The sequence below is a fragment of the Bos taurus genome, chromosome 27 (assembly GCF_002263795.3).
Source record: "Bos taurus isolate L1 Dominette 01449 registration number 42190680 breed Hereford chromosome 27, ARS-UCD2.0, whole genome shotgun sequence".
Classification (NCBI taxonomy): Eukaryota; Metazoa; Chordata; class Mammalia; order Artiodactyla; family Bovidae; genus Bos; species Bos taurus.
This window is the reverse complement of record NC_037354.1, coordinates 26,316,473-26,343,496: the sequence shown is the minus strand read 5'-3', so window position 1 is coordinate 26,343,496 and position 27,024 is coordinate 26,316,473. Positions and strand designations below refer to the sequence as shown.

The 27,024-nt window shown below is 41.6% G+C and overlaps 1 protein-coding gene and 1 long non-coding RNA gene across 7 annotated transcripts; one reads left to right on the top strand and one right to left on the bottom strand.

Annotated features, from left to right (window-relative positions):
- Nucleotides 1-1,283: 1,283 nt before the first annotated feature.
- Nucleotides 1,284-23,013, bottom strand: DCTN6 (dynactin subunit 6). Of its 2 annotated transcripts, XM_059882214.1 has the most exons (8): nucleotides 22,972-23,013; nucleotides 18,226-18,290; nucleotides 8,305-8,410; nucleotides 6,863-6,951; nucleotides 5,473-5,520; nucleotides 3,760-3,902; nucleotides 2,528-2,566; nucleotides 1,780-1,868 (listed from the first exon to the last, which is right to left on the bottom strand). In XM_059882214.1, the coding sequence occupies exons 1-7, from the start codon at nucleotides 22,992-22,994 to the stop codon at nucleotides 2,555-2,557; spliced, it is 486 nt and encodes a 161-aa protein (XP_059738197.1). In that variant the 5' UTR covers nucleotides 22,995-23,013; the 3' UTR covers nucleotides 1,780-1,868; nucleotides 2,528-2,554.
- LOC112444588 (uncharacterized) lies at nucleotides 22,965-25,070 on the top strand. 5 transcript variants are annotated; one of them, XR_003032937.2, is made up of 4 exons: nucleotides 23,099-23,359; nucleotides 23,466-23,591; nucleotides 23,722-23,884; nucleotides 24,730-25,070. It is a non-coding gene; the product is annotated as an uncharacterized lncRNA (long non-coding RNA). The 5 variants fall into 5 exon arrangements; XR_009493159.1 differs by having other exon boundaries at nucleotides 23,719-23,884; XR_009493158.1 differs by lacking the exon at nucleotides 23,099-23,359 and adding an exon at nucleotides 22,967-23,054 and having other exon boundaries at nucleotides 23,435-23,884.
- The last annotated feature ends 1,954 nt before the right edge of the window (nucleotides 25,071-27,024 follow it).

Below are 27,024 nucleotides of genomic sequence, written 5' to 3'. Positions count from 1 at the left end.
GCAGTTATGAGCACATCAGAGCTTATCTAGATATAATATTCAGAACTGGCACAGCATTTCAAGGGTAGTTTTGTAATTTCTGCTCTTTTATGTAGAAATTTTTGTGATCAACAACATCCTAAGGCGATCACCAGGGCTTGAAAAATGAATAGACAGAAGTTATCAAAAACAGTACATTTATGTGATGTTCTTCTCTTCTCAAACCACTATGTGTAGCAGTATACTTTTCTAACTTGAGTCATGAATATTCTTATCAAAATAAAGTCATTCACATTTGGAACAAAGGCTAATTTGTACCAGTCAGTTTTGGAAATTCAGAAATAATTTTTTTTTTTTTTATTTTATTTTTAAACTTTACATAATTGTATTAGTTTTGCCAAATATCAAAATGAATCCACCACAGGTATACATGTGTTCCCCATCCTGACCCCTCCTCCCTCCTCCCTCCCCATACCCTCCCTCTGGGTCGTCCCAGTGCACTAGCCCCAAGCATCCAGTATCGTGCATCGAACCTGGACTGGCAACTCGTTTCTTACATGATATTTTACATGTTACAATGTCATTCTCCCAAATCTTCCCACCCTCTCCCTCTCCCACAGAGTCCATAAGACTGTTCTATACATCAGTGTCTCTTTTGCTGTCTCGTACACAGGGTTATTGTTACCATCTTTCTTGTGATAACTTATAATGGATAAGAATATGAAAAAGAATACACATACATGTATAACTGAATCATTCTGCTGTGCATGGGAAACTAACACAACATTCTCAACTGTATTTCAATTAAAAAAATGTTTCAAGAGAAAATATTTTAGCATTTAATGTCTTACTATTAATCAACATCTACTAATTCAAAAGTTACTATGTTCCATTAATGGATGCACTTGAATTATTAAAAAAAACCTTGGAATTACAATAAAATTCTCAATATTTTGCCCATTATGTAATCAGGTAAACAGAATCATGCCAAGGTTGATAATTATTAATTAGTAATATGCGCCAAAATAATTTCATATATTTATAAATACATCAAAATCTCTTCTAGTTTCATTGTCCTCAGAAACCTAAGAATATCACTCAATGGTCATTTACTTGTCATTTTCATTAGACACCATTCTTTTTGACTTCATATTCTACTGAATACATCTTTCCCCGATTACTTATGTTTTACTAAAAAGAAAAAAAAAATATTCTTGGGAACATAATGAAATCTAAATTAATTCAATAGCTGCTGAAATTTCACCTGAAATTTTAGACAGCCACAAATTCACAAAAGGAAAATGTAAACACATTAGCTTTAATATTTAACTAGTATACAATAAAAATTAAAAGAGCTATTTTGGGAAAGTTGATGCAAGTAGAAAAACTGATTAAAGTAAAGGTCCTGTCATCAACATTTTTATTTAGTTTAGTATTTGTTAGAATATAAATACATAACAATATGTTCTTTTTTAACATGAGTAGTCTTTTACATAACTAAAAGTCATGGCCAACATTTTATATAACATAAAACATAGAACAAAAAAATCTGTAAATTATCAGAATGGGACAAGGACATCAGAAAATAATACATTTTATATAAATTATAGAGGACAGTTACAATGCAAATCTATTACTTTCTTCTCTAATTCAATTTTACAAGATAAAGTCAACAGGTGTTTCGTGGACTGTTATGAATGCACAAACATGTGGCTCTTTCAAAAGACACCAGTCAAAAAAGAAAAGACATTGGTCAAACACAAATATTATCTTGATGTCATCTATTGTTCTTAGTTCTTAACTGGAGTTGAGCTTCCTTTCATGGTCTTCTTTAGGTGATGGTAGTTTGGCAAGATTTTCATCAGGAAATCCAGCTGTAGTGTCTGGGGCTAAAAAGATAGGAGAATTTTAAGAACTGGCCAGCAGGAAGCAAAGTTGAGAGCACCAGGTAGAAAGGATTATCACTACGTCACGGATTACAGGTGATTTTCACCGATCTCTGTTTTTTGGACTGAGGCATGCCGAATCAGCTCCCTGACCAGGGACTGAACCTGTGCCCCCTGCAGTGGATCCCATTCACTGACTTAATTTTGCTTCCCTGCTTTTTCAGTTTACAATGAACATAAATTAAGTTTGGTAATAAGAAAAAGCCAAAAACTTTTGCATGTAAAAATGTATGTTTATCAGTTTTCAACCTTGCTTTTTGTAGATTTCATCTTGGCCTCTAAGAAGTGAAAGAGTTTCAATTACAGTAGACGTCATGAGTACACTGCTTTCTATATGACAGAGCACACAGCTACGACACTCATCTGATCTTCACTCTTCATACGTCAGCTTTGCTCACACTTGGCCTCACTGTAAAATTCACTTGGGGTACTTTTAGGCCCTTTGTCCTAACCACTTTGGTTCAAAAAGTCTGGGGATCATTTGTAGCAAGGACCTCTATGTGATCCTCATAATTGGTAAAACATGGAAAACAGTGTTGCGTACATACCATTACGTATTAAACTTCAGATATTCTTGCTCACTTAGTTCTAATCTCCCTTACCCCAACTCCAGCTTCATCTCTCCCTCTTCAATCATTTTGCTGTTATGCAGAAAGATAGTGAAAAAATACTAGATTTGTTCTTATTTCTTTTTTGGTCCAAAGAATAGTAATACTTGCTTATAATAATAAAAGCCAAAGATTACAGAATTAGAATAACCCAGAAAGAACTGGCATTTTAATTTCTGATAAAATATGGCTAAGAATCAAAAGTGCTAAATGTCTTGCAAACATTTCTTTGGGGGAGGGGAAGGAGGCTGCGTAACTAAGGAAATATACTGACTGTGCCAAGCAGTAAGGTTAAAACTTCAATCAGAATGCCTTCTGTCCAAAGGAAGCCCCAAATGCTCTATCAATACTTATCTCCTACTCTAACATCAAACTCCAAATGCATATTTGCCATTATTCTTGGTTATTAGGAGGGGACAATTCCTCATAAGCCAGGAAAATATCTAAATATACTTGCATATTCACAAGCTGCATTTATTTTCAGGCCAACTATGTCAGCAAACCGATAGGTGGACCCAAGCTGGGTGTAAAGTAATTTGGTAGGTTCATTTCTTACCCCTGAAGGTTGGTATTTTAGGAGCAAATCAGTGTAGTTCGTAAGGCTTGGAGATGCACCTTCAGTGAAAACACGTAAGACTAGGAGAAACATCCCTGGATGTTCTCTTCCCACAGTCAATATGTCCCTGTCATCTTTGGACGTATTTCTGATATTAACTTACTGCTGCTACTGCTGCTGCTAAGTCGCTTCAGTTGTGCTGGACTCTGTGTGACCCCACAGACGGCAGCCCACCAAGCTCCGCCGTCCCTGGGATTCTCCAGGCAAGAACACTGGAGTGGGTTGCCATTTCCTTCTCCAATGCATGAAAGTGAAAAGTGAAAGTGAAGTCGCTCAGTCGTGCTTGACTCTTGCCCAATGGACTGTAGCCTACCAGGCTCCTCCGCCCATGGGATTTTCCAGGCAAGAGTCCTGGAGTGGGGTGCCACTGCCTTCTCTGGATATTAACTTAAGGACTCAATAATTCTGTTGAGTCAACAAATAAATTGTAGTTTTAGGAATGTTCCTCTGATGCTTTATTTTTTTTTATTTATTTATTTTTTTTGATGCTTTATTTTAATCACTTGCTTTTAAAATAACAGACTCGCTGCCCCATTAAAACATTTATGTGGTATTTTGGGAAAATTAGCAGCCCTAGAAAGGACGCTACCGACTAAAGAGGTTCTAGCACCTGTGGCCGTTCAGTCTGCACCCGACGCAGGCAGTCTCCACCATAGATCACTGTGTTCTCAGGGATGACTTCAAACGTGTTCAGGTTGCAACAGGCCCCGATGATACAACCACTCGTCAGTATCACATTTCTGCCCACATACGCTGCAGGAAAGACACACAGAGAGCGACTACAGAGGACAGTCGGTGACGAGAACACTGTTTTCCTCCTGAGATGATGCAAGCATAAAAATACAAACTGTCCTTAAGAAACATATTAAAAGAAGTACTTCAGTCCAGAGTTTGTACAGCAGAGAGGCACGAAGCAGGCTAGTATTAAGTGGATTCAAAACAGAGCTCCGTTGTGATCTGTGTGACCTGTACACGCTCTCAGCGAGTTTATCTCTAAAATGGAGCCCATCCTACTTCACAATGGGCTGTAAGGAATAAATGAGATAATAAATGTCAAGTGTCAAGCACAGGTCTGACACACGGTCAGCATACGATAAATAAAAAATGACATTGATACTCATCATCATCATAACTGGCAATCCAAGTTAAATAAAAACCACTGCGTAGGTTAACAACAAGTCTTACTATTTTAAAAAAGCTCTTCTTTCATGCCATCCAAGACTAAGAAAGGAAAGGCACTATTCTAAAGAGGTCTTGGCCAATGCAGGTTTGTTGTATGAAGCAGGGCACTCAAAGCCGGTAGGGAGAGAGGTAGGTGGGGAGTTCAGAATGGGGGGACACATGTGCGCCCATGGCTGATCCATGGCGATGTATGGCAAAAACCACCACAATGTTGTAAAGTAATTATCCTCCAATTAAAATAAATTAATTAAAAAAAAATAAAGAGGTCTTGGGCTTCCCTGGTGGCTCAGTGGTAAAGAACCCACCTGCCAATGTAGGAGACATGAGTTCCATTCCTAATCTGGGAAGATCCCACATGCTGCAGAACAGCTAAGTCCACGCTCCACAACTATCGAGCCTGAGCTCTAGAGCCCAGGAGCTACAACTACTGAGCCCACGAGCCCTAGAGCCTGTGCCCCAACAAGGGAAGTCACTGCAACGAGAAGCCCAAGTACCTCAACTCGAGAAAAGCCCTCGAAGCAACAAAGACCCAGCACAGCCAAAAATAAATAAAAATTTAAAAAATGAATAAAATGACTGTATTTGTCCTCTTAAATAGATAACATTATTTAGAAAAATAGACAAGTCTTATCATTCCGGTTCTTTCTGGACAAGCTCTTGGAGTCACTTCCCAGCAGTGGTGGCAATTCAGGAGACCCCTTGCCTAGCCCCTCCTATGATAAGTAGCTTACATATGTTTCTAATGGGCTAGGGGAAAGCAGTCCTGAAATTAAAGAAAGCAAACTAGTAGAGAAACTGGTTTTTTTCCTTTAATGCAACAACAACATGAATCAACTAAATTACCATTGACACTAGTTTTTAGTAGAAATCGTTTCCAAATCTTTCACCTGAAGGTTTAATTCAATCCTGATTTAAACATACACAGTTAGAAATTTAATTTAGTGGATAAAAAACATGATTAGATGAGGTTCCTTAAAGGCAAATAATTTGTCTCACGGCTATGCTAGCCCACTCCCAACCATGCCTGCTGTCCTTCCAAGCACGTGGCTTCGTTGTGGTTTGCACTTAGGCTGTTTTTCAGAACACCACAGAGAGAGAGGAGGTAATCACTTCTCATAATATAGTTCCAAACGTAGCTTACCTTTTGACTCGATAACATTATTATCTCCTATTTTCATGGCTTGGCAGTCTGTAAGCCAGAGTTAAGCACACATTGTGAACGTGTTCATCTTTTTCTTTCTGATTCACTCTCCTCGTCCTGCAGTGGGGCGGACCGAAGCCTGAGAGGGCCCGCAGGCTGGGCTGACCAGAACCCCCTGCCCAGGGCAGCAGGCAAGTACAGTTTAATTCTTTAAACAGAAATATCTCGAAGGATAAATAAATGACTTCTGTATTTTTAAAGAAATGAGTACCTTATATCCCAATTTTATGAGTATTTTCATAACTGTTTTAAGAAACATATTTTCATAATTGTTTTAAAAAAATTAAAACTGTCTAACACCCAATCACATAAGGGCAGCACTGTTAACAGCCTGACATATCTTTACATTGTAAAGATATATAATTCCCTTTATATAACTGGAAATCAAACTGTATAAAATAAAACTCTATAACCTTTTGTAGCTTATTTTATTCAGTTCACCTACCTTTGCAAGCCTTATTCCATACCATCAAAATATTTAAAAACATAATTTTATGTGACTCCTTAATGGTTCTAATGGTCTATCTTATAAATGAAGCTTAATTCATTTAAATATTTTGCTATTGTTAAACCTTTAGTTTTTTCCTTGAAGTATTAATAGTTTCTCTTATAAAATAATGTTTTGCTCACACTATGAAAAGATTTTACTCACATTATGAAAAGATTTTACTCTTTTTAGAGCATGAAATCAGCAAAGGCACTGGTAACACTCAGGAGAAAAACATCAAAGAATGAAATATTTCCAGCCCATCCACCATTTCCTTGTATCAGACAACAACACACTGTCAACATTTTAAAACTATACAGAAATCACAAATGGGCAGAGCTGTGGCTCTTAAATCAGGACTGAAGCCAAGATTACTCTGCTTCGTGTCCAGTGCCACTCAGTCGCTGACGGACAAGACAATCACTGACTGTCCGTCACCCGCTGACAAGACGCAGCAACATGGGAAGACGGCTCCTAAAGGTGAGTGCGTGTGTGTGCACGCATGCACACCTGAGAACAGCATGCTTCCTTCACTCTCTGAAGTTACTCAATGAAGGAGAGGGAATAATTTTTTTTTGATATACTGTAAATAAGTCTTTTCAAGAGATGGATGGCCTAGTCCTAAAAATATAATTCATACATTTATTTATATATATACATAATATATGTCACATGTATAATTAAATGATCTATTATATATAAAGTGTATGTATGTGTGTATATATATACACACACACACACATATAAAGTATTTGATAGATAAACTATGACAATTTCTACAGAGGAGATTGGGTACTGAAAGACAGTTGGGAATGATTTCTCTTAAATTATTGCAAAGGATACAACAGCCAACTTCAAACACATTATTGGTGCCAATGATCATAGGTTTGGGTTCTGGATCTTCTGCATCAGGAGTGATATTATCAGGGTGACTATAAAAAGAAAAGAGAAATTATCAAAAAGTCAATAATGCAATAAGCAATTCTCCTGTTACAGAATTTGGGTTCATTCTCTCAATTGGACCTCTATCAAGCTTGATATATGTAATGACATTAAGTAACTTCTTAATCCAAGAGAATTATTTATCCTCTATGCTGGAGAAGACTTGATTCTGAATTGAAAAAGAACTACTGCAATGTAAAGAAATCACAGGTGCGTATAGAAGGTCAGTCTTCCTTTGTTTATTTTTTAAACTCAAAGCCCAGGGGACCTTTCCCAAGACAAGGTAGAAAAGAAGCTGGCTGGGACTTTCAGCTTGTTAAATTGGAATCAAAATCATGCCTAACTTGAAAATTTTCCATTCCTAATAACCATTCAAGATTGTGAAATGTAAACAGATATTCATGTAAAATAATCATTTTATGCTGTTACGTGGTTAGCTGAAACATTTGTAACAAAAAAATGTTTGCAGTCTAAGAGAAGGAAGCCATTTAAAATTGGTGCTTTATCTCTGACAGCTGAGTTACTGCAGAATATAGCTGTTGTTAATTGACTTAAAGGTGCCAAAATATATTTTAAAAAGAAACTGCTTAATATAGTAAGAAACTCCCAAAGCCTAAGTAAGCATTAAGACAAATCAATCTCTTTATCACAGTTAAATATTTTCCCAAGGTCTTTACTACAAATTCCATACACTGTTGCTATAAATTAGGTATAAGCTTGAATTTCCTGCCAAAATTTTATCTAGCTTTACAGATGCTTGTAAAAATTTCATAGGTATTACAGTCTAGTTGACTAAGATCATACATATTCTAATAGCTTATAATTTTTTTTAATCTTTAAAGTTGAAACATTGCCTCTAGGACCTCCAGTTTTTCAAATATAATTGTGAGTGTTATCCCCACAAGGCACACAAAAATATACATCAGACTGAAGTTCACGTGTCCTGGTATGAGTAATAACATGGCAGTCAGGATCAAGCCATCCCATCAGAAGACGACTCGAGGCTGGGAGCACAGCGCAGGGCCACTGGGGTGTCCTCAGGAGACGCCTCCTTACGGGACAGAAGAGGCTGGCACGTGGAAGGGAAGAGGACCAGACCCAGACTCGGGGATTCCAGTCACCCACCTATGAGCTGCTTCACCCTGGACAAGCCTCCACCCCTCTGGTCTGTAGCGTCCTCACTTACTAACTGCTTGTGTTGAAAAAGATCCTTAGTGTCTTCCTGGTTCTCAGACAGTGGGCTTTCCAGATGTCAGCTGTAAAAGGTCCCTACAGATGGCTGACATGAACGGAGACTCTCTCTGCGGCAGCTCATTCAGAGCATGTGTAAGGGTGCTACTCACGCATTTATGATGAGCGCCTGCTCCTCTATTAGGTTGCCTTCGCCGATCACTATTGGACCGGCTTCTGCGATGATTCGTGCTTTAGGGTGGATCACTGTCCTGGGTCCTGTTAAACAGATGGGAAAGAAATTACTTGTGGAGGCCGAGCTTCTAAGGAGGCTCTTGGGAGGAACGTTTCCTAACGCGGGTACCAGGTATCCCAGAGGGCACGTTACAAAGGCTATCACTGTAGTTTGGGCCAAATCTCCAGCCCAGGAGAGGGGACACAGCACAGGGCTTTGGAGCCGGACAGTGCGGCTCACCCTCTGCTGTGAAGTCTCTGTTATCTCAGTGGTGAAATGGGGGTGGTGATAATACCAGTCCTGCAGGGTTGTTGTAAGAATTAGATGAAACACTGTTTGTAGACAATGATATTTTGGCACAGAGTTGGCAATAAAAGTTAATTCCTTTCCTTCTCTTCCCTCCTAAAGGTAAGGCTCTCCTTGCTTACAACACTGGTGCTTGCTTATGCTGGTGAACCACATAACACTTTCTCATGCTGGTGTATTACAGGATTAGTCCTTTTATTCAGGGAACATGATGAAATATGGGTGGAATGAGAGTTAGAAAACATGGAGACTAACCTGACCTTTGTTACACTGTCACCATCCTTATTATAAGCCTACTCAGTGGAAGAAGGCAGAGCCCTTGAGTCTGGTCGAGGATACGATTTTAACCAGTTGAAAAGGATAAAGGGAGGCAGAGGAAGGAGCCAAGCGTGGTTAATGGAGTCTGGCAGTGGGAGAGCTGAGCTGAGGCAGTGACTCCAGCCTCACGCTGCGGGGCAGGAAGGGCCCTCATCGCATCCCTTCACCACCGGGGTGGAGGAGGCCCTGCACGGCCTAAAGAAGGCCGTCGGTTCCGGACTGTACCATTCCCTTCCTCCGCTCGACTGACCCAAAGGCCTAGCATTTGGCTGATAGTGAAGCCACTGATGAGAAAGCATCACCTCACCGCAGGCACTCCCTCCCAACCTGCCCCACCAACGCAGATCAAGGCCGTCCTTATCTGTAGACACGGGGACAGGAAGTTTTGCTTTGTACAGGATGCAACTGACTCCGACAGCACGACAGGGTGGGCAGAAGCGCTGGCACGAGGTAGGGAGGGAGGCAGGCAGACGACACTGCCCATCAAATTCAGCACTCAACTGCTTCAGTCGACTGCACTAATCAACTGTTAATTTACTCAACAATCACTATCTGCCAGTGACAGGCAAGACGCAGGGCTGCGTGTTACAGGGAAACAAAAAGGAACGGGTGCTACTGTTGCCCTCTGGAGCTTTGTTTGTCTTGAAAATCGGGAAGACTTAACACGCTCACTCAGAAATGTATTAAAATAAATAAGGAGGTGTTCCTGGTGCCCAGAGAACTGGAAAGACTCTCAGGACAGCTTATTTTTTTCCCCAACAAGAAGAGCTGGGGACTGATAACAGAGGGTGGGGCCCAACATGGGGTGCGGGGTCAGGGGACACATAGAGGGTAGCTTTGTTCTTTGTGGCACCTCTGGCTCCCTAAATCCTCAGTTGCTAAAGTAAAACTTTCCTGGCAAATGCTCCTGTTTAGGATAGGAGATTTCAGAATAGAAGATGGGGTCACTCAGATCCCTGGGAAACTTCTCAAGGTGGCCATGACTGTGACCACGGGTGCCTTTTTCCTTTGGTTAAAAATATACACACATACACGTAATTATAAACATATACACACACATACACATAATTATAAATACACACATACATACACATAATTTTAAATACACACACATATATAATTATAAATATACCTATATATAATCATAAATATAACACACATACACATAATTATAAATATACATACACACATACACATAATTATAAAAGGAATACCTGCTTACCCCAAAAAACTCAATCAAAGTCAAAAGTGAAAGATCCTCTCTCCTCCTGCTGATCTCATTCCCTGGAGGTAACTATTCTTAAAAGTTTGGAGTATTACTCCAGACTTGAGTACTAGTGTATATTTAAAATCTGTAAATATGACTGTATATAAAATATATTTCCCTAGAAAGTTAGAAGATAAGTTCAACTTGAAGGAGAAAAAATATGAATTTTACATACTAAAATATGAATTTCAAAAACTAAGGAATGGTACTTATTCTGCAACTTGCTTTTTCACCTAAAAAGTTATCATGATTTTTTTCCACATAAACTGTTGAATATTATTTCACATTATATTAATATACCATGATTTATTTAACCAACCCCTTAATATAAGGCATTTAGAAGAATTACCACTTCTGGCAAGAGGTGCTAAAACAATGTTGAAACAAACACTGGATTCCTTTGAAATGAGAAACTTCTTATAGGTCCTTCCAGCTGTGTGAAGCAATTTAAAGCTGTGGTTTGCACAATACCATATTTATATTTTATGTCAAGATATTCTATGATAAAGGGACACGATCTTTCTATTTTCGGTTCTTTATAATTAAAGCCCCAGCCAGCAACCACATCCCTTGTCTAGAAAGTCCAGGCTCTGGCCTTTATTACTGAAAGGCTGTGTGCTTAGCCTCTCAAATGCTTCAGTTTTCTCATCTATAAAAAGATGAAGTCTATGATAGCCTATCTCACCAGGTTGAAGTGTGGATTATATTTGGAAAGGAGATCATGGGGTCTGGCCCATAGTTCTTCAAAATGGGAGGTTCATCACTATCTGACACTAAGAGCTAAGAACTTTATCAGAGTAAACAAAATAACTCTTTCTGGTCTGAGAAACAGAAGAAAAGGGACTGCTTTATTCCCCTGATACTCAGGTAACAGGGTGAAACCTCCTTTTAAACAGGGAAGAAATTCTTCACCTTACTGTAAGACAGTGAAACAGATTAATAAAAATTTTCCATACTGGCATTAAAAATCTGACAGGAGGAAGAGGTCGTCCTGGCTATGACAGAAAGCAGATCCTTTACCACAGCTAGATTAGTACCCAGGGGCACAAGATATTCTGCTGGTCCTCAGGCTGCAGCTTTTGACAACAAGCAGTCTTGCAAAAAGCTACGTGAGAAAAGGCTGATAAGACAAAGGTTACACTGGGACCTGTGCTTCTTTAAAAGTTCCTCTAAAGTACAGGTTTGAAAACAACTGATATTTTCATGTTTTCCCTTTTAAAAATAATGTTGGCGCTGTGTTAGCCAGGTATTTTATTATTATTATTTCTTATCATTCTTAACAAGAGGGTTAGTAAATAACTGGAAAACTGGTTCTAAGTCTCAGGGCCTTCCCTGGGATAGAAAGCACTACAGGAGACCAGTGAGCAGATTCCGTGAGACGTTTAAGAAAACACCTCCACCTGGTGGTCACACTGCCAAACTACAAGTCCTGGAGTTCTGAAGTGACTTGAAAGGTGAAACTGTTGCTCAGTCCCTAAGCTGTGTCCAACTCCTAGTGACCCCAGGCACTGCAGGATGCCACACTCCTCTGTCCTTCGCTCTCTTCTGGAGTTTGCTCAAACTCATATCCAGTGAGTCGGTGATGCCATCTAACAGTCACATCCTCTGCCACTCCGTTATCCTTTTGCCTTCAATCTTTCCCAGCATCACAGTCTTTTCCAATGAGTCAGCTTTCCTCATCAGGTGGCCAAAGTATTAGAGCTTCAGCCTCAGCATCAGTCCTCCAATGAATATTCAGGGTTGATTTCCTTTAGGATTGACAGGTTTGATCTCCTTGCTGTCCAAGGGATTCTCAAGAGTCTTCTCTAGCACCACAGTTCAAAAGCATCAAATCTTCAGCACTCAGCCTTATGGTCCAACTCACATCTGTATGCCTACTGGAAAAACCACAGCTTTGAATATATGGACCTTTGTCAGCAAAGTGATGTCTCTGATTCTTAATACACTGTCTAGGTTTATCATAGCTTTTCTTCTAAGGAGCAAGCATCTTTTAATTTCATGGCTGCAGTCACTGCCTGCACTGATTTTGGAGCTCAAAGAAATAAAATCTGTCACTGCTTCCACTTTCTCCCCTTCTATTTGCCATGAAGTAATGGTACCAGATGCCGTGATCTTAGTTTTTTTTAATGTTAAGTTTCAAGCCAGCTTTTTCACTCTCCTCTTTCACTCTCAAACAGGCTCTCTCCTCTTCATTTTCTGCCAATAGAGTGGTATCATCTACATATCTGAGATTGCTGATATTTCTCCCAGCAAACCTGATTCCAGCTTGTGCTTCATCCAGCCTGGCATTTTGCATGATGTACTCTGCACAGAAGTTAAATAAGCAGGGTGACAATATACAGCCTTGACATACTCCTTTCCCAATTTGGAACCAGTCCGTTGTTCCATGTCTGGTTCTAACTGTTGCTTCTTGACCCACATACAGGTTTCTCAGGAGACAGGTAAGGTGATCTGGTCTCCTGTCTCTTAAGAATTTTCCACAGTTTGTTGTGATCCACATGGTCAAAGGCTTTAGCATAGTCAATGAAGCAGAAGTAGATATTTTTCTGAACTCCCTTGCTTTTTCCATGAGCAATGAATGTTGGCAATGCGATCTATTCTGAATTGTGAAGAAAGAGCAAGGTCATGGGTGACAAACTAAATAGCTCCCCTTAACCTCTTGAAGAGCTTTTTTGGGGCAGAGATTAGAGACGTTAGTTTTTAAACATGAACTGCCATATCAGATCAGATCAGATCAGCCGCTCAGTCGTGTCCGACTCTTTGCGACCCCATGAATCGCAGCACGCCAGGCCTCCCTGTCCATCACCAACTCCTGGAGTTCACTCAGACTCACGTGCATCGAGTCAGTGATGCCATCCAGCCATCTCATCCTCTGTCATCCCCTTCTCCTCCTGCCCCCAATCCCTCTCAGCATCAGAGTCTTTTCCAATGAGTCAACTCTTCGCATGAGGTTGTGACTGCTAAGACTTAAGTTTGGTGAACTTCTTAAAGGAAACGTCTGACCAGGTGCTTTGTCTCTGCACAGCGCTGGAGGCTGGCCCCAGAAAGCCTGATTGCCCAGCACTAGTGCAAGACGCGGGCAGCAACCTCTCGCTGAAACGTGAGCACAGTCTGCTCCACACTTTTCTGCACGCAAGTGGCACTTTCACCTAGGACGGGTCTGAATTCAAACCAAGTTGAAGGGTCTTGGGGTTAAAATGCTTTAAAAATAAAAATCTGTCACCATGGAAAGTTTTTGTTAAAAGGCTGTCGTGAACTTTCTGGAGCTCTTTCTGGCAGGGTAGTTTGTGTATTTTCTTACCAAATGTGCTGAAACCCTATTTGGCTTATCTCCTTGTTTGGATAAACGTGTCTAGAGTTGGAGCTGCCTTACTGGCTGATGAATTATTTTTCTAAATGGTTGGCTGGGCTTGACGCAACCTAGCCAGAAAGACATTCCTTGCATCGTATTTCCATTCCCTTCAGTTGGTAAAGGGTATTTTTCCTTTCTATCTTTGCCACAGAAAGCAATCTTTGTGGACATTTTCATATGTCAATAAATAGTTCCAAAAGCCACAAGGTCTCTTGAAAATGAAAACAATTCCTTTGGCCTACAAGACGAAGTACTTTTAACAACTGTTTTATATTCGATGCATTTCTCAAGTCAAAGCCACTGTTTTGCCTTATTGAAAAAGATTTCCATATAATGTTGTACATATGAAACTTATGTAATATTATAAACCAATGTGACCTCAATTTTAAAAAATTTCCACAATAAAAGGGAAGCTTTTGATCTGTATTAAAAACTCTAATGCAAAGAACAACAACGTGGGGCAAAGTGCTTCCATCACAAAGCTGTGTCCCTGCAGGCGCTCTGCCTTCACACCAGGAGTCCCCAAGTGTCGTCCTAACCCCAGGAGTCTGCCTCCAGGCTGCAACAGGACCGCAGGACTGTGCACGGACGCACCTTTCTAAGATGGGTTTCAGCTTTTAAAACAAAATTTTCAGAAAATAACGCAAAACCCATGAATCAAGGCAGTCTAATTAAAAGCAGGCTTAAAAAAAAAAAAGCAGGCTTGATAGTAAATAAGATGAAACCTTATTTACCCAAATTATAATTAACGAGAGAACTGTTATTTTTCCTAAGCTCTGTTTCCTAACAGACTCTAATGAAAGGGGTCAGGTTCCGTCAGTGCCACAGACATAGGGTTTCTGATTAAGGAATACACTTCAAAGCTTCAGACTAGTTTCTTTGATAAACCAAATACTTGATTTTCTAGGAAAACAGAAAATGTAACGTTCTACTAACTGAAACACAGCAAGGTAAAACTGACGAGGGGATGCAAAGTTATGTAAAACATCGTGAAATCTCCATATCTATACTGTAACAGGAGAAGACTTACATTAGCTATTCTGATAAATTAAGCAAAAACAAAACCAGCCATAAGTTGAAAAACAACAGCCCATCGACAAAGGGATGGATAAAGAAGATGGGATACATATACATAATGGAATATTACTCAGCCATCATAAAGAATGAAATAGTGCCATTTGCAGCAACATGGATGGCCCTAGAGATGATCATACTATGTGAAGTAAGTCAGAGAGAAAAACAAATACCATATAATGTGATACGTGGAATCTAAAAAAATGAACTTATTTACAAAACAGAAATGGAGTCACAGATACAGAAAACATGGTCACCAGGGAGGAAGGGAGGGAGGGATAAATGGGGAGATTAGGATTGATATATACACACAACTATACATAAAATAGGTAGCCAGTAAGGACCTACTGTATAGGACAGGAAACTCTACTCAATACTCTGTAGTGACCTGTGTGGGAAAAGACTCTAAAAAACGGGGGGTATATGTACATGTGTAACTGATTCACTTTGCTGTACAGCAGAAACTAACAACACACATTATAAATCAACTGTACATCAATGAAATTTTTTAATAAATAAAAAATAAAAGTTTCCCTAAGAAAATTCCACACCCCTCCCCCCCAAAAAAAGAAGGAAAAAGAACACGGCAGGGAGAGTGAGTTTTCATCAGGTAACTTATCTCTACTCTCTGCTCTGATTTAACTTTATATCTACCAAGAGCTTTTTTTAATCTGAGATATTATATCAGAAAAAGTAATTAACAGTACCAAAAGATTAGAGATTATTTTACACCAAATACAAAAGTGATAGAAATGACTAAGTATCAGTTCTGGAAAATTTCCATATTTATATATACAATTAAGAATCAGAAACAGGCACAATGAAAATGAGATAAGAAATATGGAGCATGGAACACCGGGTAACTGGGTTATACCAGAGTGATACACTGGGTATCACTCTGAATCTTTTCCTTAGTTTTGAAAATTGAGGTGTTTCTGTAAAGTGAGAACATTTTCTGATTTTAAAAACCTGGGTCAAAAATAAACCCAACAAAATATTAACTTAGATCCATTCAATGATGAAATTAAAGTCACTAGTTAAAAAAAAAGATTATTATCATTTCTTATGCTACAATCCATCTCTGAAAATCTGTACTGAACAATAATTTTATATTTTAACCACCAGAGGGTACATGATCACCTGATCAGCTTATATGGAAAGCAGATTTAAATACCACATTTCTTTACATAATTTCAACGTTCAAGGAAGGCAGGAGGATAAGAGGGATAAAGAAGAGGGAAGAGCACCAAGACAAGAAAGACAGGGGAAAACAGGAAAGTGAGTGCTGATTCCTGAAACCCCCAGGCCGTAGTCCTACGCAGCGGTCCAGCTCTCCCTGGCACAGGATAAAGCCTTTACTGCTTTTCTAGGGAAGCTTCTGCAAGGACAGAACCTGTTATTTCAAATCTGAAACACACACACACAAACATATATGTATACTTGTGTGTACACTTATGCCTGTAGAGATATCCAGACTATCTATGTGTCTACTACACAGTAGATACTGAACACATTGTTTAAAGTAGGGAAGAAGTAGAAATGAGAAGGAAATATCATTACTTTAGTCTTGCTAAGTCACTTCAGTCGTGTCCGACTCTGTGCGAACCCCACAGACGGCAGCCCACCTGGCTCCCCGGTCCCTGGGATTCTCCAGGCAAGAACACTGGAGTGGGTTGCCATTTTCTACTCCATATTTTTTTTTTATTTTAGTCTTACTTTCCTTCTAATTATAGAGTACCCTGCGAATTAATTTTAGGTGTTATCCCTCGAATCATGATGAAAACCATAAAAATACTAGAATAAAAATGCAGAGGAAGAGAAACATGTGGCTAATTTCTCCTCACAAAAAGTCTGCAAGTGGTTTAAAAGTTAACACAGGACTGAAAAGAAACAGAGTCACCTTCTAAACTTTGAAATTCTGTCCATTTAAAATAATTAATTAGATCCAACCTGGGCAAAGCCCTAATTATGCTCCATAATACTGGCACAATCGTAACTAGTTTTATAAGACATGATCCTGAAGTGGCTTAGACTTACTAAAATTACAGAAATTCTTTTTTCTTTTGTAGTTCCTGTTAGTGTAAGGGAACAAGGCACAGTTTCTCTCTGAAAGTGCACTTAGTTTTCTGAAAGCTCTACTCTGGTAACATTCAGTGGCTAGTAAATACGCGTGCACGTTAATAAAGCTACCAGGGTACCATGTCCAGTGAAAACGTATGGAAAAGATCTAGTGGCTAAAACGTGCATTTGGGGGAACTCAATCATGTTCATATAAGCAAGTTGCTGTTTAGTCGCTAAGTCGTGTCCAACTCTTTTGCGACCCTACAGACTGCAGCCCACCAGGCGCCTCGGTTCATGGATTTCCCAGGCAAGAATAAAAAAGGGTTGCTATTTCCTTCTCCAAGGGATCTTCCCCACCCAGGGGCTGAACCCACATCTCCTGCAATACAGGCAGATTCTTTACCACGGAGCCAGCAGCGAAGCCCATGCTGCCACATGTTAAATTTTTCATTTCATTTTAAACGCTGGACTTTACCTCTAGAGCAAGGCTACACTGATTTTACAGTGCAGCTAGCCAACATTTATTGAGTGCTTACTACATGTCAGGTATTGGGCCATGACTTTCATAAATATTCTCTTATTTAATCCTTCAAAAAGCTTTGAGGAAGGCACTCTTATTTTGCATGTGACAAAAGCTGCTTCCACTGAATATCCATTCTTCCCTTTTTCTATGTAAGAGAATCCAATACGGGGGCTGCAATGTGTCCGGTTTAGACTACATCTCCCAGCATTCTCCGTAGCTAGACGTGTCCTTGAGATCAGGCCCAAGGCAAAGAGTGTTGTGGAACCTTCAGGAAGACTACCTAAGGGGAGCGGACTCCACTGGGAGGCGCACCCTTTAGTTTCCACTCCTCTCCTTTCTGACCCAGGACACTCTTGGTGCTCCAGCCATCACGCCCTGGCCTGTGAGGCGCAGCTCCCGGACAACCAACTGACAGGACGTGAACTGCCTACCCTTAGGCTTTTTATACGAGAGAGTAACTTCCGTGTGTTAAGCCACCACTACAAGCTGCTGACCCTAATTCTGATACACGCAATTACACAGAAGGGGAAAATGACAGAGACTAAGTGATATGCCTGAGGTAATCCAGCAGATAAAGAGCAAGGATGCTAACCCCAGGTCCATCAGACTCTGTGGTTTACACTCTTAGAAGAGTGTAAGCTCTGCTATATTCACTGCTGGGTCCAGAGTGCAAGCACAGGTGTGAGCATAGGGCCTGGCACACAGTAGGTACTCAGATGTCTCTCGAATAAATTACTTTATTATACTGCCTTAGTCTATCAGATGGGAGTTTAAACATAGACTCCATCACACTAAATTATTTGAGAAATATTAAACACTTAGAGAAATACATTGCTTTGTCAATAAAATTAGGAGCTCAGTCAAACATAGAAAATAATACCTAATGAACTGTAAAGCACAGAAATAAACTAAATAACACCAATTCTTGAGAGACAACACTTATAGGCTATTCTCTTACCTATAGTGACATCACCTCTGATTTCGCTCTCTACACACACAACTGCTCCAGGTGCGATCTTCACGCTGCAGGAAGAAAAAAGGAACATGCATCATGGGTAAGGTTTAAAAATATTGTTATAGGAGCTATCCTGGCACTGCAATGATAGAAAGGTTAAAACAAATTGATGGAAAAATGAAAAGTAAACTGTAAGATTTAATATATTATAAACTTCTCAGGTGATACACCATCCATCAACCTAAAATCATTTATCACGTGTTCTTAAAATGCTTGAGAAGAAAAGAGGCACTGGACTCTTTTAATACCAACATTGTTTTTAAATAGCAAAAAGCTCAAAACAATCTAGGTATTCATTAGTAGGGACCTGGTTAATGCGTTATGGTATAGTACGAACTAATATACAGCATAAAAAAGAAGGAACAATCCTGTGTGTAAAGAGTCCGGATGACCTCCAAGCTACATTGCTAAGTCAAAAAAATTGAAGCCAGGGACTAGAATCAGAGGCTCCAGCATACAAGGACAGAGGGGAACATTAGGGTAATTGCTGTGCATTGGTCTTAGAGAGCAAAGACAGAGGACTTCAAAGGGAAGATTTCTAGGAAAAAAGAAAAAAAAACTGAAAGATTATGTGATGAGCACTTGGGGAAAAAGTTAGGAGGCATCTGACATTATCTGTTGAAAGATTTGAAAAACATCAGTATGTAGAAAAGAAAATGAAAAATGGAAGTTATTTGGTTAAATTTTAGATGAAGTCAGTTTGAGGTACCCATGGAGAAAGACCCAGTATATCTAGATCTGGGGCTATGAGAGAGCGCTAGACCAGAAATATAGCTGAGCGTCAGCTGAGTACAAACTCTTTAACATGTTTCTCCATCATTCATATTCCAGAATCCACCCAATTATTCCCTAATATAAATGCAGAGTAACACCAAAAATAAATATTAAAAAAAATCACCACTTCCATACTGATGTGGAAAACTTAAAAAAGACATGTACGGATTTTTCTTCTGTAAATTTAAGTGAACAAATCTTCCTCTCACAAAGTATTTTTAAGGCTCTAAGTAAAAAGAATATCCATCAGAACTAAGAATCTGGCTAAGAATCTGGCTGCCAATGCAGGGGACATGGGTTCGATTCCTGGTCTGGGACAATTCCACATTGCTGTCGTTGTCATTAAATTGTGTCCAATTCTTTGACTCCATGGACTGCAGCATGCCAGGCTTCCCTGTCCTTCACTATCTCCCACAGTTTGCTCAAACACATATCCACTGAGTCAGTGATGCTATCCAACCATCTCATCCTCTGCTGCCCCCTTCTCTTCTTGTCCTCAACCTTTCCCAGCACAGGCTCTTTGCCAAGGAGTCCGTTCTTTGCCTCAGGTGGCCAAAGTACTGGAGCTTCAGCTCCAGCATCATTCTTCCAATGAATATTCAGGGTTGATTTCCTTTAGGATTGACTCGTTTTTTATCTCCTTGGGGTCCAAGGGACTCTGAAGAGTCTTCTCCAGCACCACAGTTTGAAAACATCAATTCTTTGGTGCTCAGTCTTCCTTATGGTCCAACTCCCACATCCATACATGACTACTGGAAAAAACAGTAACCTTGGCTATACAGACCTTTGTTGACAAAGTGGTATCTCTGCTTTTTAACATGCTGTCTAGGTTTGTCATAGCTTTCCTCCCAAGGAGCAAGCATCTCTGAAATTAAAAGGTTCCACGTGCCATGGAGCAGTTAAGCCTATGCACCACAACCACCCAGCCTAGAGCCGATGCCCTGCAACAAGAGAAGCCGCTGCAACGAGAAGCCCACACCTCGCAACTGGAGAGCAGCCCCCATTCACTGCAACCAGAGAAAGTCCCCACACAGCAATGAAGACCCAGAATAGCCAAAAATAAGTAAGTTAAAAAAAAATACTGATAAAATAAAAAACTTATAATCCTTAAATCTATCTTTAAGAAATGTCCAGAGGAGACACAGCTATGTCTGTCTCCATCATTTTCACAGGCACTGACTCTCTACAAGGCACAAAATAATACAATTTAAAAATGATCCATCTGGGTTACTACATGTCACTTGTCTGCTGAAATCACAGAAAATATATAACCTTTCCATTGAATAGAAGGAAAAACTTTAGGTCCTGTAGACTGCATCCTATGCAGACACCACTGCCATTACACTGCAGACACAGGGATGGACTAGAAAACAGAAAATGCTCCAAACCTCTCATTTTCTAGATGGGGAAATTGAAGCCCAGGGCCTTGAAACTTCTTGAAGCAAAGTTCATTCCCGGGACATCACTGTCCTAGTATTATTGAAACACAAGTCCATGTAACTCACAGTGAGGCCAAACAATACTAAAACGTCAGTTTGGAGCAGAGAAAGGTTTACTGTAGAGCCAGGCAAGGAGATGGGTAGCTTATGCCTTAAAACCCCCAAACTCCCTGAAAGCCTTCAGCAAAGCCCTTTTCTAGGAATTGGGGTGGGGGCATGGTTAGTTGTTACCAAACATCCTGGTGTCAGATCCTTTGTTCTTGAGGTTGGTTCATGGTCAGGTAACGATGTTCCTGTAAAACTCTACCAAATAAATGTTATTCTCTGTTCTGACAAGGCCCAGGTCCCAAGGCACCACTGTCACCCTCCAAAGTCCAGGTCCTGGCTAAGAAGAGGCAGATATCCATCAGATATCCATCCGTCCCCAGACTCTGCCTAGCCGTCATCGCTGAAGGAGACAGGCGCCCAGGACCCCAGTGACTCTCAGGCTCCTCAAGCCACCCTTAGGGCAGAGGCTGGGTCCTGCAGACTGCATCCTATGCAGACACCACTGTTATTATGCCGCAGACACAGGGATGGGGGAGAGGTTCGCAGCCGCTCAAGACCTGAGCCTGGCCAGTGGGAGGCCTTGGCCAAGGCTCTGAAGCCCTGCAGGACACAGCCCCCAAGTGTTCCCAGGATCTGCCTCTTACCGGACTCTCTGCCTGAGGCCTGAAGACCACCACTCTGCTGACAGAGGGAACCACAACTGTCTCTCACTGACAGCTGGCAGCTTGTGGGAGGGGCCCACTGCAGCACCCATGGATGGCTGAGCAGGACCGCTAAGGGTTGCTCACCGACAGTTGGTTGCTTATGGCAGAAGCCCAGTAACTGCTACCTGCCTTCCCAGGTGGTTTGCTGGTAAACAATCTGCCTGCCAACGCAGGAGATGCAAAAGAAGCAGGTTCAATCCCTGGGTTGGGAGGACCGCACCCCCTCCAAAAGATGGCATGGCAACCCACTCCAGTATTCTTGCCTGAAAAATTTCATAGATAGAGGAGCCTGGGGGGCTGCAGTCCATGGGGTCACAAAGAGTTGGGCAACTGTTATCTGGTAAAGGGGCGGGGCTTAAAGGTGTACAGCAACAGTCCATGCTAAGGTTTGTGCTCAGCCACACTCTAAAAAACACAAACATCAATCATCCCTTTTTTGTTAGCTGGAAGTTTCCTGGAAACAGCCTGTCACTTTGGACAGTTTCCTGTGTCAGCTGAATGATTTTGCCCTTGAAAATGGTGATAAATGTATCACCATTTATAAACACTTTTTCTCCGATCCTTTTCCCTTCAGGTGGGTTTGTGTGTAAAAAAAGCAATCTTATTAAGCTGTGGACAAATAAATTAACCTCTATAAAACAGCTCATTTTACACATGATTTCCGATCCTAGTTTTCCATTCCCTCAGCCTCCTTCTTGCTATTTCTTTTTTTAATGAAAAAAGCATTATCTAATATTTAACTTATACTGGGCAAGTGAGAACGGAAGAGACTCAAAAGTGCCCTGTCTTCAGTTTTATGCCCAAGGAAGACGCCCCAGGTTGCGTGCGTCAGTCAGCATATTTCTTTGTGAGGCAGGAATAATAAAACTCAGGAGTGAAGGGGCGGAGCCGAGAGCAGACAGCCGAGGGAAGACTTAGCCGAAGTCCTAAATAATAAAATATCAACAGTAACCTCATCTCCACAGTACTCTCCTATATACTGTGCATAATATTCCTAGCGTATCTGTTCCTCTTTAGCTTATGCAAAAGATTACAATTACCTGCCTAAATGGATGAAAAACCTAAATGTTAATTTACGGCCGCCCCCAAAACGAGGCTTGTCGGTGTTCATTTTCTAAAAAAGTCAGCAGAGGGTGCTCAACGTTGCTGCTTTGGGAAACGGTTTAACTGAAGCTTGTCTTGCATCCCAGCTGTCCCTTTCCACCGACAGCGCCCAGCAGCCCCGAGGCCCGTCCCCACGCGTTTACCAAGCAGCTAGCTTTGGCCCAGGCGCGGGCCCCGCTTTGAGTCTGTCTGCACATACACGGAGCGCCCCCGACGCACACGGAGGGTTTGGGGGACCGTGGGTGATGGCGACACAGGACAGCTACAAGGGTTCGGAGCGCCGCGGGAAACGGGAGGGTCCCTCCGTGTCCCAGGCGACGGGGACGCCCTGCATCCCCAGCAGGCCCGCCCGAGACAGCGCGGGCGCGTGGCGGAGGGCCAGCGAGGCCACGGAGGGACCACGAACCAGGACCTTCCCCTAACCCATTCCGCATCCTTTCCCGGCCCTCGCTACCCCCAACCCGTCGCCTCCTCCCTCCGCGAAGGCCAGGTCTGGGCCTTAGGAACCATCTGGGCCGGGCGCCTGGAATAAGACACCACCTAAGTCCCCACCACTGGCGACCAAGAGCAGATTCCACCCCTGCGGGGAGGAGAGGACAGGACCTCAGACAGCGACCCACCTCTTTTGAGTCTTCTCCGCCATGGTTTCAGCTCCTGTCTCTAGCTGGATCGACACAACCGCCTGGCCACAGCGATGATCTCTGTAGGTGATTGTGGAGCCTGGCAGGACGGGGAAGGGGCGGAGCCTTGGCGCTGCTCGCGTGGGCGGGGGCGGGGCCGGCTCGCGTTGGAGGTTTCAGTTCTGCGTGAGCCGGCTCCAGCCAGGCGGCGGTGTTTGGCCGCGATCTGATTGTTAGTGCAGTAAAAGGTTGGGCGGACTCGGATTTAAAACAGCCGTTAAGTCAAATCCAACGCAAGTCACTGTGACCTCACTAAGCCCCACTGTTCATTCTCAGTTAAGTTCCTTAAGGATCCTCCTGCTAAACCTGGGCTCTTTTCCCTTTCAATGTGAGTTGGTTCTCCACCCCTACTCCCCATCCCCACCCCGTAAGTTAAGTACCCTCTACCTGATGTCTTTCTCAGGTTAATCTCTAATTCTGCCCTTCTTGCCAAGCTTCACACCTGATTATTCGAATGCCCACTTGACCTGGATGCTGCGAGGTCTTATGAAACCTAAAATGTGCAGAACAGAGCTTTGGTGGCACAGTGGTAAAGAATCTGCCTGCCAATGCAGGAGTGGGTGAGTGAAAGTCGCTCAGTGCTGTCTGACTCTTTGTGACCCCATGGACTGTAGCTTGCCAGCCTCCTCTGTCCATGGAATTCTCCAGGCCAGAATACTGGAGTGGGTAACCATTCCCTTTTTGCAGCAGGCTCAGGTTCAATCTCTGGGATGGAGAGATCCCCTGGAGAAGGAAGGACTCTTGCCTGAAAAATTCCATGGACAGAGAAGCCCTCAAGCTGCAGTCCGTGGGGTCCCAAAGAGTTGGACACCTCTGGAGCACCTGAGCTCGCACGCATTTCTCTCTAAAGAATGTAAGTTGGTCCTCTGATCTCTGTCTCAATAAAGGAATCCACCATTCACCCAGTTGCTCAAGACAGAAACTCAGGTCATCCTTGATTGTCTTCACCTGTCCATATATAATTGACCAACAACTTCTGCTGGTCCTGGGCTTCCCTTGTGGCTCAGCTGGTAAAGAATCCACCTACAATTCAAGAGACCTGGGTTCCATCCCTGGGTTGGGAAGATCCCCTAGAGAACGGAAATGGTAGCCACTCCAGTATTCTGGCCTGGAGAATTCCATGGACTGTATAGTCCATGGGGTCACAAACAGTTGGACACGACTGAGTGACTTTCACCTCTGCCGGTCCTATGCTTACAGTTTGCATCATTTGCTATCTCTAAATCTCCCTCTGTAGTCTGCGCCTTCTACCCTTGACCTCTAAAATCACATTTCCATCCAAGCTATTCTTCTGTAGCTAAAATCATCCTTTTAAAAACCAAATTTAGTTTTTTTTTTTTTACTTCTTTTTCCTTTTAAAATTGCCATTACTCTGGGCTTGATCCAGCCCCTGCCCACTTCTCTCTTCTTTAATTTCATGTTCCTTTTTCTCTTCTTTGAAACAGAGCAGGACCCTATGATCCTTACCCCAATGTCCTCTGCCTGCCTTTTGTCTGTTGAAATCTCAGTCAAAACTTATTAGTTTAATCAGAGAAATGAGAAAATGTGGAAACAAAGGGTAGCGGTCAAAGGAGACCAAATACTAATGATGTACTCATTAAGCATAGTCAGGGAACTTTAGTTCCTTCTCAAGGGCTATGGATAATATTCTGAGCCATATGCTGTGAGCTGTCTTATAGACACTGAAACCCCCACCAGGTGGAAGACGCTAACTACACGATGACCAGACTGTAGCCGTGACATAAGCTGCCACAGTTTCAAGAACTGGCCTCAAAGAAATGTAAACAACTGACCCTGGAACTGAAGATTAACTATATTTAAAACAATCAAGATGAAGCTGGTCAGACCACCAGTGACCAACTTGAAGATGATCGTAAGAGCGGACTGTGCTGTTTCTGCATGTAGCCCCCTCCCTCAGTCTATAAAAGCTCTTGCCCCTCTGGTTGTCAGTGGAGGGGGAACCACCTTTGGACAGACATCTGTCCTCCCCCACCCCCGTTGTCAGCATCCGAAATAAAGCAAACTTTCCTTTCCACCAACCTGGCCTGTTTATTGGCTTTTGAGTGGCGAGGACCTGGACCCAAACTTTCGGTAACATAATCACACTTTGATTCTCCAAGAAGCCAGTTTGAATTCAAACCCAAACTGCTTCCACCCGCCCTCTACCCCCACCACTCTTCTGACTGTTTAAGTCTCATGTTCAATGTATTAGTCAGGGTTCAGCCACAGAAACAAAAGCATTAGGAGATAATATAAGAAGAGGCTTATTGCAGGGAATGGTTAACGTGATCGTGGGGGTTGGTTAGGCAGGTAAGAAATCTGCAGGGCGCATTGCAACACTCATACATGGAGCGCAGCCACTGTCTATACAGGTAGAATTTCTTCAGGGAAGCTCCAGCTCTGCCCCTAAGGCCTTTTAACTGATGCAGGATCTTAGTTCCCTGACCAGGGATCGAAGCCGTGTCCCCTGCAGTTGAAGCACAGAATCCTAACCCTTGGACCATCAGGGAATTCCCACTTTGGCCCTACTCTTTACTCAACACTGGCCACAATACCTGACACGTGGTTGATACTTAAAAAAAAACTTGAATAAATATATGGATGAATTTAGAACATCCTGTTGTCTCCAAGCAGGTAAACACCTATTCACTTTTAAGCAATGTCTAAATTAATTTAAAAGACTTCCATGGCATGAGTAACAGCCGGGGTTCTCCAGAGAAACAGAAGTGGTAGAAGATAATATAGACACACACACATTTATTTTAAGGTATTGGCTTACTTGATCAGACTGGAAACTCAGGGAAAAGTTGATATTGCAATCTCATACCCAAAACCTAAATGTGGGAATTCAAGCAAGGTTTCTTTGAGGCAGGATTTCTTTTTGGGGGGAGAACCTCGGTCTTTGCTCTTCAGACCTTGAACTGATTGGATGAGGCCCGCCCACATTTTGGATGGTGATTTGTTTTACTCAAAGTCTATTGATTTAAACATTAATATCACCTTAAAAATACCTCTGCTGCAATATTTAAACTGGTGTTTGACCAAAGAGCTGGGCAGTGAAGCCTGGGTTGATGCAAAATTAATTGCAAGAGCATGCTTATAAGAAGGACAATTTTATCAATATTAGGTACAGTATCTAGGACCTATAAGCTTTTGAGAAATCTATAAATTATTTGAGACCTGAAAGTAAAATGTGCTGATTCCAAAATTCAAGAAGAAAAGTACAAGTAGGTATTAATAAATATTTAATTCAATGACAAAAAGCATAACTTTTCCCTATTAAAATAAGTGCAGCTCAATTCTTCTGAACCTAGCAACTATATTCAGTGGGGGCTGTGGTTGCATTTTAATATGTTTAATATGATGTGAGCTTATTCATTGCTTAGGGAGCCCTTTTCTCCCATTAATTGCTCTACTGTTTGTCTAGGGTTTTGTGCCATCTGTGGCCTGGAAAAAACTATCCATCTGGGAACATCCTTCCAGAGCCAATTTAAGCATTCCCCCTTCTCTACTTCCCTTGCATTTGAAAAATTCCTTATCTCTGTAGATGATTGCTTCTTTATTTATTCACTGCAGTATGCCAGTGATGTACTGCATCAATAGTTCCTTAATGAAAGTATTTGTTGCCTCTTCCTTCTTCCTAGTCAATTCAGAGCTACTGGAGGGCAGGAGCCATATCGTATTCATCGTTCTATCCCAAGAGCTTAGCACAGGTCTCTCATAAATTGGCAGCCCAATGGTGCTCATCATTTTTATTAATCAGTTGGTTTACCTTCAACTACATCTAACCAACCAGTTTATCCTCCGTGCTTTTATATACAGTATCTAATCTTCATAACAATCCTCTTGAAGACAAGAGAACAATTTTGCTGAATAACTGGCATTATTGTATCTACTTTTAAAATGAAGGCTTTCAGTCTCAGAGAGGTAAAGTGATTTGCTCAGAGTTCCTCAGCTAACAGGAGGCTTCCTTTCATGCTTTCTCTACTGTGA

What these genes read in the sequence shown, in the direction of transcription:
- DCTN6 (XM_059882214.1), bottom strand. Translation starts at nt 22,994, where the DNA reads ATGGCGGAGAAGACTCAAAAGAG. An exon ending in CAGAGGTGATGTCACTATAG is followed by an intron (nt 8,411 to 18,225) that starts GTAAGAGAATAG and finishes TCTGTTTAACAG; the next exon opens with GACCCAGGACAGTGATCCAC. An exon ending in TAATGTTATCGAGTCAAAAG is followed by an intron (nt 3,903 to 5,472) that starts GTAAGCTACGTT and finishes TCTTTCCTGCAG; the next exon opens with CGTATGTGGGCAGAAATGTG.